The sequence below is a fragment of the Lissotriton vulgaris genome, unplaced genomic scaffold (genome assembly GCF_964263255.1).
Source record: "Lissotriton vulgaris unplaced genomic scaffold, aLisVul1.2 SCAFFOLD_3440, whole genome shotgun sequence".
Classification (NCBI taxonomy): domain Eukaryota; kingdom Metazoa; phylum Chordata; class Amphibia; order Caudata; family Salamandridae; genus Lissotriton; species Lissotriton vulgaris.
In genome coordinates this window covers 81,022-101,408 of record NW_028243543.1, presented here as the reverse complement: position 1 = coordinate 101,408, position 20,387 = coordinate 81,022, and the positions used below count along the sequence as shown (strand labels likewise).

At 47.5% G+C, this 20,387-nt stretch overlaps 1 protein-coding gene across 1 annotated transcript in view; it reads left to right on the top strand.

Annotated features, from left to right (window-relative positions):
* Positions 1 to 18,629, top strand: part of LOC147668315 (sterol 26-hydroxylase, mitochondrial-like) — a 102,742-nt gene extending 84,113 nt beyond the window's left edge. Inside the window, exons 7-10 of the mRNA XM_086948607.1 lie at positions 6,505 to 6,705; positions 7,639 to 14,787; positions 14,830 to 18,039; positions 18,213 to 18,629. Coding sequence (XP_086804733.1) covers positions 6,505 to 6,705; positions 7,639 to 7,764 — 327 coding nt within the window. The 3' untranslated portion in view covers positions 7,765 to 14,787; positions 14,830 to 18,039; positions 18,213 to 18,629. The remainder of the gene's footprint in view (positions 1 to 6,504; positions 6,706 to 7,638; positions 14,788 to 14,829; positions 18,040 to 18,212) is intronic.
* Positions 18,630 to 20,387: the final 1,758 nt, after the last annotated feature.

Below are 20,387 nucleotides of genomic sequence, written 5' to 3'. Positions count from 1 at the left end.
TGTAAGTGTTTGCTAGATTTTATATTAGTGAATGTTGTGCTGAGGGCTATGTGAGTGTAAGATTGCATTTTGTTATGTTAAAAGCTATCTGATTATTGTTTTGTGATATCTATAGGATAGTCAGACAGTGGGAATGTGATGATCTTGTGAGGACTGTAGTTGACTCAGTTGGTTATTTTGTGAGTTTAGGGTCCATTGGTGATTCTGCGATGAGCTGGTGAGACTTACTTGAGCTACTAGTTGATGGATATTTGATGGTCTGTTGGGACTGGATGAGGATATCGTTAGTGATATGTGAGCTTCTGTTGGTAGCTATGTGATGGTCCTTTGTAGCGATGTGAGAGTCTGGCAAGGCAATATGCGGTACTTTTGTTGGCTACATTAGAATCTGTCAGTGCATATGTGATAGTCTTGTAAGAGTTGCATGAGAGAGGATTGATTTGTGTTAGCAGGTTTGTGTGGAAGGGTTGATGAGTTGATGGTTTGTTGTTTATTAGGTGAGGTGCTCTTGAGGGAAACATGAGACCTCTGTGGCTGTGGGAGGGTTATATGAGAATTGGTCTGAATATTTCATGACATGTAGGGCCGACCTTAGATATGTTGTGTTTAAGAATATGTAATAGTCTGTCAGGGCCTTTGAGAATCTAGCACTATGCAAAGATCTGTTGTAGGCTGGTTGAAGTTCTCTCATGGATTATGTGAAAGCCTTATGTGAACTATGAAAGGATCAGTTGTGGACTATAGGACCATCAGGTAAAGCTCTGTTGTTCTTATGTAATAAACAGAATATATATTGGGTACCCATGTACTATGGTTCTATGTTGCCATTGAGTGGTGATAAACTACAATGCTGAAGAATGAGTGGTATGGAAAAGTCGTCTGAACATCAGCTAAGCACAAATTGGGCCCTCCGTCTGTAGGAGACACTGCTGATTATGTTATATCCTGTCATGTAATGTCTTGTAATGTTGAGTGTGCACTGTTACCTGGGAGAGTATTGTGGTGCTGAATTTGTGTGAATCTAGCTTTGTCAGGAGCAGGCTGAGGAGTGGTTATTTGAAGAGTTTTGTAGGTGTTGCTCAGGAGCGATTTGAATATTTTCCTCAGCATCTTAAGGGAGAGAAGCAGGATGCGGTGACACCGATGAGTTGTGTGGTAATATCCAATTTTCTGTCTATGATGATCCTGAAGTTCCTGGCAAGGGTACTGGGGGTGGTTCCTAGTTCAGTCAGCCACCAGTTGGAGTCATGTGGTGAGGTGTTCTTGCTGCAAATCACTTCTGTCTTTTTGTTGTTGAGTTTGAGACAGCTAGACTTTGTCCAGTTGGTGATTTTAGTCATGCAGGCTTGAACTTGTGCTGTGTCTTGGGAGTCTTATCCAAGAGGGAGTGTATGAGTTGCATGTCGTCGGCATAGGAGAGGACGTCAATGTCGTGGGAGCGGATGACTCTGGCTAGAGCGATCATGTATACATTTAAGAGGGCTGAGAGACAAACCTTTTGGAACTCCAAAGATGAGGTTGTGGGTGTCCCAGGAGCAAAGGTAAGAGTAAGGGGCAAGGATTACTGCTATGAGTTTTGCCAGTAAGGAAAGAGCAAAGCCAGCAAAGAGCAGGTCCTTGGATTCCAATCTTGTGTAAGCGTCGGATCAGGATGGCATGGGAGACTGTGTTGAATGCTGCAGTGCAGAGAGGTCAACGAGGATGAGGACTGTTGTATCTTCTGAATGAATAAATTAAGTACTAAAGCGCACAGCTACTCCTGCCCAGTTTCATGTGGATTTAATCTGTAGTGACAATGAAAGCTGTTTCAGTGCTGTGGTTGGGTTTGAAGTCTGACTGTGTAGTGTTGGTGGTTGCTTAGGTGGTTGGTGAGGCATCGTTTGATGAGTTTCTTTAAGATTTTGGCCAGTTAAGGTCTATAATTTGTGAGTGCAGACCCATTGGCGGACAGTTTCTTGAGTAGTAGGGGAACTGTGGCATTTTCTAGAAATAGAAGCTTTGAGGATCTGTATGAATGCTTCGCAGATATGTTGGAGTCGTCTGGTGAAGGCATGATGGGGAATGGGTCTGATAGGACCCCAGAATGGAATGCCTTCATGGCGAGGACAATCTTGTCCGTGGTGATGGCAAGCCATGTAGTCAAGGTTTCCTCTTTGGTTGAGATGGCTAGTTGAGTTGTGAGGTCCTGTTCAGGAATGAAGTTGCTGTTTTTTGAGGTTATCTTACTGTTGAAGAATCCTGAGAGCTTGTTGCAGAGGTCCTGTGAGGGAATTTTGTTGTTGCAGGTGGTAGTTGGTGAGGGGAAATCTTTCACAATGGTGAAGATCTCTTTACTGCTGTTGGTGCTGGTGCTGATTCGGTCTGCACGGGTGGTGTGCATGGGGCTCTGGATCTGTTGGTGGTAGCATCTCAGGGTAGATTCGATGTCCAAAGTCATTCTCATGTGCTCTAAATGTTTGAAATGATGCATTTTCATCCTGAGTTCCTCTGTGTACCAACCGGCTTGCAGTCTGGATTTTGTTGCTTTTGCTGCATTTGAGGGCGGCCAAGGTGTCGGCTCATTCAGTGATCTAGCTGTTGCACCTTTGATGGTTTCCAGCAGGCTGTTGGTGTGTTTGGGCTAGTGTGGTGAGAGCAGTGATCCAGTTTTTCTCTGGGATACTGTTCCTGTTCCAGCGGGCAGGTCCAGTGGTGGCTACTCTATAGTGGAGTGTGATGGGGATGCTGACTCTGATAAGGACACCTTGTCCAGTTGATCGGTGATAGCTTGTCAACTCCAATGTTGTTAAAAGAGGTAACAATCAGGTCCAGAAGATGTCTGGTAGAATGTGTGGGTTCAGTCACGTGTTGGATGAGGCCGAGATTTCAGAGGTTTTCTAGCAGAGCTGTGACTTTGGATCTGTGGATGTTCAGTTCTCTGAGAAGGATGAAGGAGCTGGAGTCAATGTTGAGGGTTGCAGCGAAACCTGTGATGGCACTGGCGAAGTTGGTGCACGGTCCTGGTGATCTATGGATGAGGTCTCTGTGCACGGTGAAGTTGTTTGTCATGTGCAGTTTTGACCTAAGGTATGCCATGTAGCTGGAGGATGTGAAGCAGCTGGTGGCATCCTTGAAAATGATTGCGACTTTGTCACCGGACATGTACTGATGGTCCTACCTGGCATTCTTGTAGTTGGTGGGGATGGCAGCAAGAAAGCCCCATGGTTCACCGACGAACTCAAGAGCTCCAAGAAGAACTGCCGAGCCCTCGAGAAAGTCTGGAGAAGGGAACCGACACCGGACAACAGGACCTCCTTCAAACTTGCCACCCGGAAACACCACCAGCTGATCCGCGCCGCCAAGAAAACAGCATTCAAGGACCGGTTGGACAACAACGCACACAACTGCAAGGAACTCTTCAACATCGTCAAAGAGCTTTCCAACCCCAGCGCAGGAAACAACGACATCACCCCATCGCAAGACCTCTGCAACTCCTGGCTTCATACTTCCACAACAAGATCGCGGACATACACAACAGCTTCAACAACCAACCAACGCACACCATGACCGAACAACCACCCCCCACCACCACCCTCCACGCCTGGACCCCGATCAGCACCGAAGACACCATCCGCACGATGAACTCCATCCACTCCGGATCACCGACCGACCCCTGCCCTCACCACGTCTTCAACAAAGCCGACGCTGTCATCGCACCCCACCTGCGAGACATCATCAACACATCCCTCAACACCACCATCTTCCCCGAGAGCTGGAAACACGCCGAACTCAGCGCCCTACTCAAGAAACCAACAGCGGACCCCACCGACCTCAAGAATTACCGCCCCATCTCGCTCCTCCCGTTTCCAGCCAAAGTCATCGAGAAGACCGTCAACAAGCAGATGGCCGCTTTCCTCGAGACGAACGGATCCCTCGACCCCTCACAGTCCGGCTTCCGAGCCAACCACAGCACCGAGACCGCCCTCATCGCCGCCACCGACGACATCCGAGCCCTGATGGACAATGGAGAAACAGCGGCCCTCATCCTCCTAGACCTCTCCGCGGCATTCGACACGGTCTGCCACCGCACCCTAGTACGGCGCCTCAGCAACGTCGGAATCCAGGACAAGGCGCTGGAGTGGATCACCTCCTTCCTCGACGGGAGAACACAGAGAGTCCGCCTACCACCGTACAAGTCAGAGGCCACCGAAGTCATCTGCGGCGTCCCCCAAGGATCATCTCTGAGCCCCACCCTCTTCAACGTCTACATGAGCCCCCTCGCGGCCATCGTACGCAAACACAACCTCAGCATAATCTCCTACGCCGACGACACCCAGCTGATCCTCTCCCTGACCAACGACCCCGCCGCCGCCAGAGCCAACCTGCACGAAGGGATGAAAGAGGTAGCCGAGTGGATGACGACCAGCCGCCTGAAACTGAACTCGGACAAGACGGAGGTCCTCATCCTGGGCTCCTCTCCCTCCGCCTGGGACGACTCCTGGTGGCCTCCCGCCCTGGGCACCGCACCCAAACCGACAGACCATGCACGCAACCTGGGCTTCATCCTGGACTCCTCCCTCTCCATGACCAGGCAAGTCAACAACGTCTCCTCGGCATGCTTCAACATCCTACGCATGCTACGGAAGATCTTCTGGTGGATCCCCACCGAGACCAGGAAGACCGTCACCCAGGCCCTCGTCACCAGCCGACTGGACTACGGCAACGCCCTCTACGCCGGGACCACCGCCAAGCTCCAGAAGAGACTCCAGCGGATCCAGAACGCCTCAGCCAGACTCATCCTCGACATCCCACGAACCAGCCACATCTCCGGACATCTGCGAGACCTTCACTGGCTCCCAGTCAACAAAAGAATCACCTTCCGCCTCCTCACCCACGCACACAAAGCCCTACACGACCAAGGCCCGAGCTACCTCAACAGCCGAGTCAACTGCTACGCTCCCAAACGCCACCTCCGATCAGCCAACCATGCCCTCGCCGCCGTCCCCTGCATCCGAAGAGCGACTACAGGAGGAAGGTCCTTCTCCCACCTGGCCGCCAAGACCTGGAACTCCCTCCCGACCGACCTGCGCCTGACCCAAGACCACCTCTCCTTCAGGAAGAAGCTGAAGACCTGGCTGTTCGAGCAGTAGCGGCTCCCCCCCCCCCCCAGCGCCTTGAGACCCCACGGGTATGTAGCGCGCTTTATAAGTGTCACTGATTGATTGATTGATTGATGGTTGTAGCAATGTCAAGGGCTGATGCCAGATTCAGCCAGGCTCCAGTCAAGAACAGTTGATCCGGGATGTGCATGTCTCATGTCTCTGTGGCATGTTTGATAAGTAAGCAGGTGTTGAAGAGCATGCATGAGGCTGTGGAGTGTTACGTGGGTGATGACTGATCCATGTGAAGGTGAGAGTGAGGCAGAGGGTGCTACTGGTGTGAGCCAGGCTAGTGTTGGGTGTTGGGGATACCTGAGAAATGTCATGAGGTGCAGGAGAATGCTCATTTATTGTTGCACAGTGCAGCAGCAGTGCGGTGAGCGGCGGCCAGGGTTGAGAACATGAAGGCCCACTGTGGTTAGGAGGAGAACAGAGTGCCTGGCGCTGGCCTTGAGCAGGTTGCGAATGGGTGCAGATGCGCTTGTCTTCAGCGTGCAGCCTTCATTAAGTTGGTCCTAGGAGGTGCCGGGCAGAAAAAGAGCAAATAAGGTAAGGGAAACTGGTAGAAGGAGCAACAAGACAAAGATTTTGGCCGACAAAGGACTAAAGAGGCTAAAAAAGTGGCCAGAGAGAGCTAAAGTGGTAGCAATGGAAGAAAAAGAGCAAACAAGGTGAGAGAAGTGGGCAGAAAGAGCAAAGAGGCAAACAAACTCAAGTAATTGTTGACAGTGCAAGCACAAGTGATATGCAAACCAACAGAAATGAGTGAGAGTGATGAGTGAAAATGGGCAGGGATGAGTGGGGTCTGAAAGGGCCTTGTCTGGTTGAAGGACCAGGAGCAGGTATGTCCTAGGTGGGCGCTAGGCTGGCATGTGCTAGCCTAGCTCTCACGAAGGACTTTTTATAAGGCAATCTAGGTCAGTGGTAAAGCTTAGCAGAGTTCTACTTCTAACTAGGGAAGCCAGGCAAACTGACTTACAATACAATAGGTGAACTCGAACTCCTGCACCCACGAGGGTTGGAAGTAGCCAGAGATTACATGACTTCTAGTCACATGGGGCAAGCAACAGCCTTTAACTACAGCTCAAACCCCACGTCTTTATTGAATCTCATGCCTAAATCAGAACCTTCACAATGGGCTTTGGGGTATGGCCCGAACAGGTTTCATGTAAACATATCGATCTGCAGCAACATCGACTACTAGATATCACTCGCCAATATTTGGCATGGTTAGCATACATAGGGGGTTTAGAGTTTTTTTTCTAACTCTGCATCTGTTTACCTTAGCAGTGCTGTGGAGGAATATATTTTAAAGTTAATAATTTTGCCTGGGTTCTCCCTCTCACACTGTTCTTTCTTTCCACAGACAATGTTCACCCTGTGCCACTTTGCCCTCTCTAGAGATGCAACCAACTTTCCAGATCCAGACCGGTTCCTGCCCCAGCGCTGGCTGCGGGATGGTGGCATGAAGCATCATCCCTTCAGCTCCATCCCCTTCGGGTACGGGGTCCGAGCCTGCATTGGCCGGCGGATCGCGGAGCTGGAGATGCACTTGGCCCTCTCTCGGGTGAGTTAAACCATCAAACTCTCATTACCCGTGTCGGGCTCATCCAAACAATGAATCTGAAAGACCTTTATATTGCCTGAGGCTGGAGGAATGTTGTTTTCTCAGACAAAAATGTATGATGAGGTAGTATTGACCCATTCGGATATTTTCTAGGTGGCATGTGCCCTTCTACAGCACATATTGTCACGAGTTTTCCTTTAGATAACTAGTTCCAAGAGTATGACTTCGGATAGGATTAAACCCTCAATGTATCTTCAGTAAACGCATGTCAAATTATTTAAGGGCTAATAGTCCACTTTTTACTTGACCCCTGCATTACCTTCACTCTGGTTATTGTAGAATATAAATTGCCAGGAACCATATCTTCATTTCCACCTTTCCCCAAATGATACCCTCAAATGTCTCCTGATTGATGCACTTGCTTCCAGAATTGTAGATCTCTTTGTCTCAACCCTCTCAGCTCCACTGTGAAACATTAACAGCTGTAGGTACACCGACCAGATGCCCACACATACACATGGTGCATACATTGTGAACATAGAACCAAACGCGGATTGACCCATTTACAAATTGGCAGAGTCTGACTGACTCTAAGCATTTCCAAATTTACCAGCCTATGAGAGGCAACAACTTGTCAGGGTTTCTTCAAACCTCCTAGTGTGCTATTGTCTCAGGGTCTCAAACATCCATCCATCTTTCAAATCTCCTCCAGTAGTGGGCATTTGAAGTACAATTCACAATTTTCTGGAAAGACAAAGGTGAGAGAATGTTCCTATGAACTTATTAACTCTAGTGTTAAGCTGGCTCTGGGAGGATAGAGAGGCCTCCAGGTATGTCTTTTTATTGTCAATGTGAAACTAAAGGCCATAAATTTGGAGCAATCCCTAGTGTTCACTTCCAGCTGAACACTGTTGTGTCTGTTTCATCCTGCAGATAATACAGATGTTCGAGGTGAGACCTGACCCCAAAGGGGTGGACGTGAAAGCCATCTCTCGCATTGTCATGGTGGCGGACAGGCCGATTGACCTACAGTTCATCCAGAGGACCAAGAAGCAGTAGCCATACATAGTCAGCCATTATGAATTCTCCTGTAACCAGTGGGGCCCTAACAGCACCTGCCTTAATTCTTTGCTGAAAGACTTTCTCAGGGGTTTAACAGAAATTCCTTCATAGAAAACTGATCTACACTGAAACTTTGATGGTGTCTAGCTTTGTCTTTTCTCATCCGAATGAATGCGCAGAGCCCCCCCGAAGCTTGCTGGTATTTATTTTTTAAGAAAAATCCTTACTCTGATAAGTGAAAGCACAAAACATGGAACATATCTGAAATAAACATATTCAGCTTCAGTTTCATCAAGAATTTTGGATAACCTGCCCAGAATTTTCCTCCCAGCTGTGATAGTCTGGTAGAGTTGTTCTCTGTGTCTCCAAACAGGATTTGACCCCTAAGGACTTGGTGTCAAATGACCAGATGTACAGAGAGACAGTTTACAAATAGGGGTGGGCATAAATCGTAAAAAGAATTTTTGCGTAATATACAATTGTACCAAGATGCATCTATCACTGACAAATTAACAGTAAGGTCTGTTTGGAAAAAAATTCACTTCGAAAATTCAATTTTGAGTTGATTTTGGGTTGATCGCACTTAAAACAAGCCTTGTAGTTTGGTGCTAAAAAAGTACCTGAACGGTCTACTCAGGTAAAAAATGTACCTAAAATGCTACTTGCATTCAAAAAATTACCGGAATAGATTCTTGCATTCACGGATGTGGCGTAATCATCGTAATTCCTGTAGATTTTGTTACACAAAGTTGCCATTAGTATGGCAAATACTCCAATGTAATAAAAATGACTCCAATGTAATAAAAATTTTCCCCAGGCCTAGTTAGAAAAACTGTTTGTGTTGTAAAATCTCCAGTCACAAGACATTGCGACCTACTCAATGAATATTAATGATTCATACATTATTTTTAATTGGGTAGGTTGCTTTGCCATCCCCTGGGATTGGCTAAAATTACATGTATGGCGACCTACAAGGGATTTTTTTTAATGCAATCAGTGCTAACAGTTTAAACAAAAACATTTGCTGCTGTAAAAAAAAAGTTTCCCTTTTCTAATGCTGTCTAATGAGGACAATCCTCCCCTATGCACATCATATTTCTTTTGAGGATACAGGAGCATTTCTGTGTTTTGCTACTGAAATTGCAGTTGTAAACCACTATTATATGTTATTGCACTTCACCAAAAATAGGAGATGCCCCTTTCGCATGCCTCTTTATCGCAATTCAGAACGAGTTTGCAAAATGCCTTTCACGACTCAGAAAAGATTTTTCCTGGTCACAAAAGGGTTTCCCAGTCAGGTGTCATTTTACGGTCACAAACCCTGTGTTTTTGCAAATTGCAGTGTGTATGACACAAAATACTTTTTCAGTTGTAATCAATCGTCCCGTCAGCACAAATAGGTAACAATGGGAAGCTTATGCTCTTCACTCTCCGTGTGTTCCCAGTGTCATGGTAACAATTCTTTAAAAACCACTAATGGTGTATTAGAACTAAAAGACCACCACTACTAAATACTAGTGAAAGATTGTTGCATTGACTCTTAAAAAACGCAATACCACTTTCATGCACACAAAAGGTCTACAGAGGCACAAATGTGGAAGTCGGCTTTTGAATTCAAAGCAGAATTTATAATATTTATTCAACAAAGTGATATAACAAATTCTGTCTGCTCTCCCTGTCGCTACCAGACTTTTTATAATTCACCTCTTGCGCTGTGCTTGTGAAATCTATTGTTTTTAATATATCTTAAAAGGGACTTGCATCCTGCGTTCACTTTTTATTGGTTTGTATGCATGCCAGTTTTCTTTCCTCCGTTTCTATTAGTTGTAGCCTGTTCTCCCTTCTGTGTCTCTCTTATCAGTTTCCCGTGGCCTAACTAATCATTCCCATCTGGGTTGGAGGTTCCAACTTTTTGGGGGGGGGGGGGGTGGGGGGTGTTGTGTTCCAGTCTTTGCACGTCTGTGATGTAACGGGCGTGCAGCGTGAGTCACACGTGACCTACTTTAATAAAGAAGGGCCCCGCACGCACGTCGGCACTTGGCGATGGCGCACGCACGTCGGCACTTGGCGACGGCGCGCAGAGCCATTAAGACCATCCAGAGTGTCCTTGCATTATTAATGGTCTGGCCAAGTGAAGGCCTTAGCTACAAACCTAGGTGCCCCCTGAGTGTAGGCCCACTAGCATTGGCCCCTAGCTGTCACTGCCCTGACGACACAACTACTGGCGACGAGGGTGGTCGTGCCCTCGCTGTGCGCGCCTCGTGGGCATTCTGGTCTGGGGCGGCTGCAAGCTACCAAATCCCGCTTGCAGTGCTCGTGCCCCGATTCCCGCACATGCTGTGTGGGGAGGAGTGAAGTTATAGGCTCCCGCCCGGGCCACAGGTGAGCCCCTGCCCGACATTGCGCCCCGCTCCCGCACGTGGCACCGCCCACCTGACCCCGCTGGCAGCGGGTGTCGCATCGCCTGATTGGTGCCACTCAGTCCCTGCGCCCACCCCCAAGTCCCGTGCAGCGCCGCACCCGAGCAGGTCGCGGGTGCGCGAATGGCGCTGCCCGGGTGAAGCAGTGCCGCGGTGCACACGGGCCTGGCCAAACCCCTTGCTTCCGCGCGGGTCGGGCAAGGCCTGCAATTCCTCCCGCATCTCGCGGGCGTGCCGGCACGGGAGGGACAACCCGGCCGACTGCACCCTGAGGCACAGTAGGACTGTCGCGTCTCGGTGGGAGACAAGAAGAGAAACGCGCAGACATAAGGGCGCGGTTTGGGAAGCACACATACCTGGTGCACTCAGTCACCAGCGCCTGACAAGCGCTAGTTGCCGCGCCCTTCATCATCTCGTCAAAGGCCACACCCTGCACAGTATACAACTCATCAAGTGGCGCCCCGGACACAGTGATACCACACAAGAATCATGGCCACAATACCCCCCATTGAGCCGTTTGTGGTGGAAGGCTCGCCATCCTCGCTAGCCCCCAAATGGAAAGACTGGGTGGGTCACCTACTCATATTCTTCGAGGCCACTAAGGTTCAAAATGAGCAGAAGAGGGCCATGGTACTCCACCTAGGGGGCAAAGACGTCCACAACATCGCCAAAACATTGGTTGAAGCCACGCCAAAGACTCATAGTTCACTCATCAATGCATTGAACGCATACTTTAAGCCAATGGCCAATCAGGACTATGAGAGGTTTATTTTCAGGCAAGCCAGACAACTGCCGGAGGAGTCACTAGACACATATCCCGCCAGGTTGAAGCGATTGGCAATGTCATGCGGGTTTGTGGACACCACTGAAGAAATACGGGTCAAATAATTCAGGGCTGTGCCTCGGCCAAGCTCAGGGAACAAATCCTGGAGGAATCTGGAAAACCCTTAGCCGACTTCCTGACCTTGGGCCGCACAAAAGAACTGTCCAAAGCCCGAGCCGCTCACATGGAGGGCCCTCCAAGCGCCGGTGAAAGCTGAGCCGGTCAACAAAATCCAAGCAAAATCCCCAGCAAAATGGAACAAGAAGCCCCCTGGAAATGCGGCAGGCGCAGCTGGGAAGTCGTGTGGATACTGCGGAGGCCCACCACACCAGGCATTGGAGTGCCCAGCTCGAGGGAAGAGGTGTTCAGGGTGTGGTCGATTCAATCACTTTGAAAAAGTATGTCGGTCAAAGAAGTTCCGCAGGCCACGGAAAGTGGTGAACGCCATACCAGAACGGGACCCCAGCCAGAGTGACACGGATGATGATGAGGAGGAGGAAAGGACGGTGCACAAAGTGCACATGATCGGCACGGCCACTCGACGAGCCAGAAAGCTACCTCAGTGCTGCATCAGAGTAGCAGACCAAGAGGTCATGGCGGTGGTCGACACCGGAGCGACCATCAACCTCATGAGTGCAGCCTTGTACCGGACAATGGCTTGTCCCCCAACACTGAGTCCATCCCCCATCACCGTATTCGCATATGGTCAGGACACTCCGCTAAGAATCAGAGGGAAATTCAGAACGGCGATCAATCATGGTGACAGGACCGTCACCACGAACATATTTGTATCAGAGGACGGACAAGGTATGCTACTCGGATGCCGAGCTGCAGAAGATCTTGGAGTGGTTACGTTTGCATTTGGAGTTCACCAAGAGTCGGTACAACAGCTCATAGCCGCGTTCTCGGATATCTTCAAGGGAATCGGAAAATTCACAGGTCGACAAATACACATACATATTGATCCGACTGTCCAACCAGTGGCACTCTGGCATCGCCGCATCGCGTTCCACCTCCGACCTCTGGTAGAAGAAGAACTCAAGAAGTTAGAGGCAGCGGGCATCATAGAAAAGTGACGGGCCCCACCCCATGGGTATCGCCCATAGTGGTCACCCGAAAGCCGAAACAACCGGGAGCTGTCCGGATATGTGTAGACATGCGTCTTCCCAACGTTGCCATCAAGAGAGAGCGCCACATCACGCCCACCATCGATGACCTCATAGGAGAAATGGCGGGGGAGTGCTGGTTCTCGAAGTTGGACCTCCGATCCGGGTACCACCAATTGGTACTTGATGAAGAGTCACGGAATATAACTACATTCTCGACGCATGTGGGACTCCGGAGGTACACCCGACTTAGCTTTGGCGTGTCCAGCGCAGCGGAAGTATTCCAAAATGTGATCCAAGAACTAATTGCCGACATACCAGGTGTGATCAACGTCAGTGATGACATCATGGTACATGCCCGTACTATTCCTGAACACAACCAGCGACTGGCACAGGTGTTCCGAAAGTTGAGGGAAGCTGGCCTCACCTTACATAGGGAAAAATGCGAATTCCGGAGGCAGAAACTAGGATTTTTTGGATACACGTTCTCAGCTGACGGAGTCAACCCTGACCCAGAGAAGGTGAAGGACGTCAAAGAAGCTGCTCCCCCCACCTCAGTCACCGAGGTCCGCAGTTTCCTGGGAATGGTCAACTACTGTGGGCGATTCATCCGGGATATTGCTAATCTAACACTCACACTGAGAGAACTCACGAAAGAGTCCATGCCCTGGACATGGGGCATGGACTCAGAGCAAGAAAAGGCTTTCAAGGACATTAAAGCAGCTCTCTCAGACAACACCACTCTAGCATTCTTTGATCCCCAGAAGCAGACCCTGGTGGCGGTGGACTCTGGTCCCGCCGGATTAGGAGCGGTACTCATGCAAAAACAGCGAGATGAGATGGACTGGATTCCTGTTGCATTTGCTAGCCGGTCACTCACGGACACGGAACAACGGTACTCCCAGATTGAAAAGGAAGCCATAGCTATACACTGGGGATGCAGGCACTTCCATCTATACCTGTATGGGAAACCATTCACAGTAGTCACAGATCACAAACCACTGGTCGCCCTCTTCTCGGGAACATCAACAAAACCTCCACCTCGCATAGAGAAGTGGATGCTACAGCTTCAGGACTACAACTGTCAGATAGAATACCAACCAGGGTCACGAAATCCGGCGGATTACCTCTCACGACACCCAAGAGCAGCCACCCCGGCGGAAATGGAGGAGGCCGAGGATACGTAAGCCTACGTCAGGTGTGTCATTGCACGGTCATGCCCGAGGCCACTGTCTGTCAGCAACATTGCAGGGGCTACTCTGAAGGATGACTGCCTGCAACGAGCGAGGAGAGCCCTTCAAAGTGGAAACTGGCGTCGGGCCAAAGAGGAATGGAAAATACTGACACCAAACGCCCAACGCATCATGGAAAGCCTATACCATGTGAGAGGAGAACTGAACGAAGATAACTCAGGATGCCTGCTAAGAGGTCACCGGCTGGTGATACCCTCTGCCTTGACTGATCAAGTGGTGCAACTGGCCCATGTCGGTCACCAAGGAATGGTGAAAACTAAAGCAAGGCTGCGAACCAAAGTATGGTTTCCGCTCATGGATGACCTAGTGGAACCTACTGTAAGATCCTGTGCGGCCTGCCAAGTCGCGGGAGACGCCCCGCGGGAAGCACCAGTCATAGTCGAGCCTCGACCCCAACAACCTTGGGAATGTGTCAGCCTGGACTTCGGAAGTCTTCCCGATGGACGACACACCATGGTTGTAATAGATGATCACTCCAAATATCCTGAGGTAGAAATAATTACTACCACCAGTGCCACTGAAGTAATACCCAAACTGGAGAAGATCATAGCGGCTCATGGTGTAATGCGAGAGCTCAGAACGGACAATGGCCCTCCCTTTCAGGGTCAGGAACTAGCCAGCTACCTGCACGCCCTAGGAACCCGGCACCGCCGCATCACCCCTCGCTGGCCACAAGCAAATGGCGAAGTTGAGCGCTTCATGAGGACCCTCAACAAGGTTATCCGAATAGCACATGACAAGGGCCAATCGCTGGAGATGGCGATATTCACGTTCCTGAGAAGCTACCGACAAACGCCCCACACCACCACGGGGGTAGCTCCAGCACATGTCCTAATGGGACGGGTAGTGGCGGACTCCATTCCCCATCATCCCCAGTGGACACCTGCTAGGGTCAATGAAAGCAGGATTGAAGCGAAGCGACAAAAGTCATATGCCCAAGCTAGCCGGAGGAGGAGAGCCGTCCCCGCTGGAATCGAACAAGGTGACCTGGTACTGTTGAAGAACAGAGTAACCAGTGGGAAGTTTAGACTGACATATGAAAAGAGACCGTGGAAAGTCATCAGCGTAAAGGGCACTCGCATCATCGCCACCAGAGGTCGCGAAATGGTGACCCGGAATGTGTCCCACTTCAAGCCATTTCATCCGGAGGCGGAGACGATCACAAGTTCCGAATGTCCGGCGCCCCGAGTGGCTGCGAGTCCAGTGACTGAGAATATCCCGGAGCCTTGCAATGACTCTCTCAAAAACACTTCTTCCGCCGAGGCTAGCGAAGGCCCAGATGATGCAGAGAACTCCAGTGTGGCACCAGAGGGTCTGGCAGGTGATTCTATCAGCCACAGCCCAGCTTCCCCGGGCGGGGGTGAGGTCCCTAAAACCCGTGGGCCTTCCACCTACAAGCTGAGGAGCAATCCAGCACCGTCCTGCCGCCTTCGAGACTACATCATGTAAGACTGCTCCAGTGTGTTTATATATGTGTTGAAAGTGACTTCTCTTACAGTGCCGATCATGAACCTGAACAATGCCGCACCACCTCACAGAACAATGCAGTTTGTTTCGAGACTACATTGATGGTTTTCAATAAGTGCTTGTTTGTTTGTTTTATATTTTAGGAGGAATGTTGTGTTCCAGCCTTTGCATGCCTGTGACGTAACGGGCGTGCAGCGTGAGTCACACGTGACCTACTTTAATAAAGAAGGGCCCCGCACGCACGTCGGCACTTGGCGACGGCGCGCAGAGCCATTAAGACCATCCAGAGTGTCCTTGCATTATTGATGGTTTGGCCAAGTGAAGGCCTTAGCTACAAACCTAGGTGCCCCCTGAGTGTAGGCCCACTAGCAATGGCCCCTAGCTGTCACTGCCCTGACGACACAACAGGGGGGTCTTATGATGCAAACCGTTTACTGTTTACATTTTGTTATCTTTCAGTGTAAGCACTTAATACTGATATATTTTATTGTTAAATAGGCAGTCAGAATTGAAGTGACCTTTCAGTTAAAGGGGGCTTGATTTAAATGGTGCAGTGGTGCAGGGGCCAAAAGCCAGAGGGACCCCACTAAACCCAGATTATTACTAAATCTTTCTAATAAACAGACAGTCACAAGTGCCGTTATCTAGCAGGCACGAGGGTCATGATTACAATTGTGCAGCGAGTGTAGTGACACCAGGACCAAAAGCTCTAGGCACAACAATAAACACCTAATATTTCACTAATAAACAGGCAATCACAAATGCAGTTACCTTGCATGCAATAGGTTTGTGATTGAAATGGTGCAGCAGGTGCAGTTGCACCAGTGCCAGAAGTTGTCATATCTCCTCTAACCACCAAATATTGCAATATTTTACCACTAAACAGGTAGTCACAATTCCAATTGCCTTACAGTTAAAAGGGGCATGATTTGAATGGTGCACCAGGTTTCGTGGCAACGCGGTTAAAAGCTCTGGGGATCCCACTAAACATCGATAATCGTTTACTACTAAACAGGCAGTCATAAGGGCAGGCACTAGGGTCCTGATTTCAAAGCGTGCAGCAGGTGCAGTGGCACTGGGACCAAAAGCTCTAGGCACCCTACTAAACACTGAGGGGCAGATTTACAATTACTGGCGCATCCCTGCATATCGGCAGGGATGCGCCAGTAATTGTGCGCCGCAGCTCCGCTACTCTTGATGCGCCGCATTTACAATGCGGCGCACCATGGGGCAAAAACGGCACAGATGCGACACGCATCTGTGCCGTAAAAGCGGCACATTGCTGGAGTTGCGTCGCAAGCGCCACGTAGCTCCAGCAATGATCAGGGGGGCCCTATTTGCACAATGCTGCATCAATTCTTACGCCTGCTTCAGGCAGGCGCAGGGTTTTGACGCAGCATGGGCCCAAAAGTGACTGAGTGAAATCTTGTAGATTTCACTCAGCCACTTTTGAGAGGCATTCCTGCACCGGAACGCCTCCCCCTCCGATGGTACGTCTCTTCTGGCGCAGGGCTTTACAACGTGACGCATCTGGGAGATGCGTCACGTTGTAAATACCCCGCACCATGGCGTATCTTTTGTGCCGCCGCTGCGTCACAAAATTGACGCAACGTCGGCGTAAAATCGGCGCAAGGGGCTTGTAAATCTGCCCCTATTATTTACTATAGTTTACAACTAAACAGGGAGTCACAAGTGCAGTTAGCTTGCAGGCTCTAGGGTCATGATTTAAATGGTGCAGAAGGTGCAGTGGCACCAGGGCCAAAAGTTGTCAAACTCTGCTAAATACAAAATATGTATATATTTTACTACAAAACAGACAGTCACAAGTGCAGTTACCTTGCAGACCAAAGGGTCATGATTTAAGTGGTGCAGCAGGTGCAGTGGCACCGGGCCCAAATATTGTCAGAACTCCTCTAAACACCTAATATTGCAAAATTTAACTACAAACTTGCAGCCAAAATTGCAATTATCTTGCACTTTAAGTGGCCATTATTTGAATAGTGCAGCAGATGCAGTGGCACCGTGGTCAAAATCTCTAGGGGCTTGAATAAACACAGATTATTGCTAAATTTTATTACTAAACAGACAGTCAAAATTGCAGTTATCTAGCAGGCAATAAGGTAATGATTGTTATATTTTACTACTAAAAAGGCAGTCACAAATAAGGTTATCTAGTAGGCTCTAAGGTCATGATTTGAGTGGTGTAGCAGATGCAGTGGCACCGGGGCCAACATTTTTCAAACTCCTCTAAACACCAAATATTGCTGTATTTTACTACTGAACAGGCAGTCACAAGTGCAGTTACTGTGCAGGCAATAGGTTTGATTACAGTGTTGCAGCAGGCACAGTGACACTGGGACCAAAAGCTCTAGGCACACCACTAAACACCTAATATATTGCTATATTTTACTACTAAACAGTCACAAGTGTAGTTACCTTGCAGGCAAAAGGATCAGGATTTAAATCGTGTAGCAGGTGCAGTGGCACCGGGGCCAAAAGGTGTCATTACTCCTCTAAACACCAAATATTGTTATGTGTTTCTACTAAACAGGCAGTCATAAGTGCTGTTATCTAGCAGGCACTAGGGCCATGATTTCAATAGTGCAGCAGCACCGTGACCAAAAGCTCTAGACACCCCACTAAACACTGACTATTGCTATATTTTACAAATAGACAGTCACTAGTGCAATTATGTTGCAGACAGTAGGGTTAGGATTTGAATGGTGCAGCAGGTGCAGTGGCATCAGCATTAAAGTTGTGGAACTTTTTTTCTTACATTAAGGCTGCACAGCATTTACTGGCTGCATGCATTTAAAATGTGCTTGTTTAACTCAAATTTTCACATTCTTTATAAGATTGTTTTGTTAATAAAATAGCATTTTTTTATGTCATATGTTTGTCGCTAATAAAATCAACTTTTTTTCTGGTATATGCGTTTGCTGTTGGAAAATCATATATCGTGAATCCGAATGAAGTGATTGCAGTGCTTTACATGAGCACGCTCCGTGGTGCTCCGAAGGGATTTCTAACCTCTTTTATCCATTGGAACAGTTTCTGTATAACATTACTTGGATTGTAAACACGGTTTAGTGCCTGTTCTAAAAGTATTCCTCAAGTTTTGTGAATACAGCTGTTCCTTCTACTGGCCGGGAAGAGAGGCTGTATAGTTTTAAGAGCATTGTTGTCCGATTGCGTCAAAGATTGTTTTTGTGAGCAAGAAGCAAGGTGGTAATTTAGCAATATTCTGTGAACTGAAGCAGGAGTTATTTCCTCATAGTGAGAATGTTGACTTTCATCTTTCCGTGGATGCAAAATGCATTCATATTTATTTACATACTTTTAATGCGTAGTTAAGGGTTTGATTTGTCCAAAGTAGTTCAAACAGCCTCTTGTATTTTGGTTGTTATATAATATAGATTATTGCAACTGCTCATTCCTAAAACAGATAAAGTGCAGTTATCTAACATGCACTAGGGTAATTGTTTTAATAGTGAAGTGGGTGCAATGGCACTGGGACTTATAACAAATACAGTAGTTATTACATCATGCAAAGTTCGAAGTATATGGCACAATCATTGAAAATGTCACAGTGTACTGTTTAAAAAAAGAAAATTGTGAAACCATAAGTAACACAATGCCAATGAGAAAGCTCATTATTGTTTCAGAGTTTATGTTCATGCTTAAGTTTTTTCACAATAATAAAAAACAAATGTGTACTGCAAAATAATAAAAAAGACTTTGTAAGAAATATGTAATTAACAAAAGTTCCTATCTCAATAAAACAATAATCTCACTTTGTGTGTTTCTTTTACTTATATTGCACAACTGCTCAAATGCTCTATTGAAAAATTTAAAGTTAATTTGTATTTGTTTATCCTTACCGTAGACAATAACCAAACAGCACTGTTTCCTTTAGCTATCGTTATTTTGTTTTTTTGAATTTGTAAAAATAGTGTCTACGCTGTACTTGTATGGTTTTTCATCCATCCTTTACCTATTCTCCCTTAGCTGCACCACTTTCAGCCTACATTTTAGGTACATGTGTTTTTTTAATCTTTGTCCCCCACTATTTACCATCTCCCCATTTTATAATACCACTAATAACATAACAATATATTGCCCTTTTAACATAAGTCATAACACTTTAACAGACTTTGTGAAACTGAGCAAGTTACAGCTTACAACAAAAAAACTAATTATTAATCACATAGGCGAAACCTAATGCTTGTTTAGTATTCACTATTGTGTGTCTTGGAAGGAGTCTCTGTTGTGTAGCATTTTAGGACCCTAGTGTAATTTTCCCGATTCATGTTCTTATATAGGTATAAATCACCATATCCTTATATAGGCATATAAATCATAACCATATTTAGACATAGCTCATGCAGTCCAAATACGGCATGGCTACTTCCACTAGTTCCGAAAATCCACAACGATTTCTTGGAAAACTCGGTTTAGGCAGTTAGGGACTTACCCTTGCTTGAATATTGATTTGTCCAAGAACTCAAGGAGTTTTAAAAGAACTGAGACTCTTTGATGACGTTATTATGTCCACCTTTACATCAAACTTGGCACCTTCAAGGTATAAATATGCCCACACTCGCCCTAGCAAACACTAGGTGGTTTGGAGCAGTTCGACTATCTACTTGCCCGATGCATCCTGCCTCAGCAAGTGCCGAAGGAAGCCGACCCTCCAGCAGACGCACTAAGAGAGACGCTGTCTTTTCTCCTGCCGAGAAATCCAGCTCCAGTCTTTCCAAGCTCCCCTTGCGGGGTGTTGGGAAATCGAGTCCTGAGACAGTGAGATACCAGACCTCCTTCATTCTAAACCAAGGTACGGAGCTGATTAGACCCTAAGAGAAATCTTTGATAGATTCTTGGCAAAAGAATACTGAACTTATGCTACACCACACTTACTTCTTCCCTCGTACTAGACTTAGGTTAGGTACATCGGGGTAGGCGTATTTTAGAAGGGGAACATCCTTTTCAACGCAACTTTTACCACGCAGTGCCTTTACGACGCAACTATTACAACGCATGCCATTACAACGCATAGCACTGGGGGGCGCTCAAGGATAGAGGGAATAGATTTAATTTACTATCCAACACCTTCCCTACTATCCACGGGGACTGTAGTTGGAATAGTAAATTGAACTATTCACTATCCAGCACCCCTTAACGCTATGCGTTGTAACAGCATGCGTTGTAAAAACTGCGATGTAAAGGCATGCGTGGTAAAAGCATGCGTTGCGATGTCATACAACTATTTTAGAAGCGCTAGTTGAGTACTTTTAGTCTTTATTTATTCATGCATGTATTTTATGGCTTAGAAACCATACCATGCATTTACAATATTAGTTTCTATTACTCTTCTTGCTGTAGGCAATATACTTTACAACCAGTGTTACAATTGTAGCAGTTCATTTCTTCTGCATGAGAAAGAAGACTGTTCAATAAATACTTTTATTGAAAACGCCCGTCTCTCTATTTCTCTGCACCTCTGGTGAAACGAAGCATGCATGAATGACTGAGTGAAATATCTATCTATTGT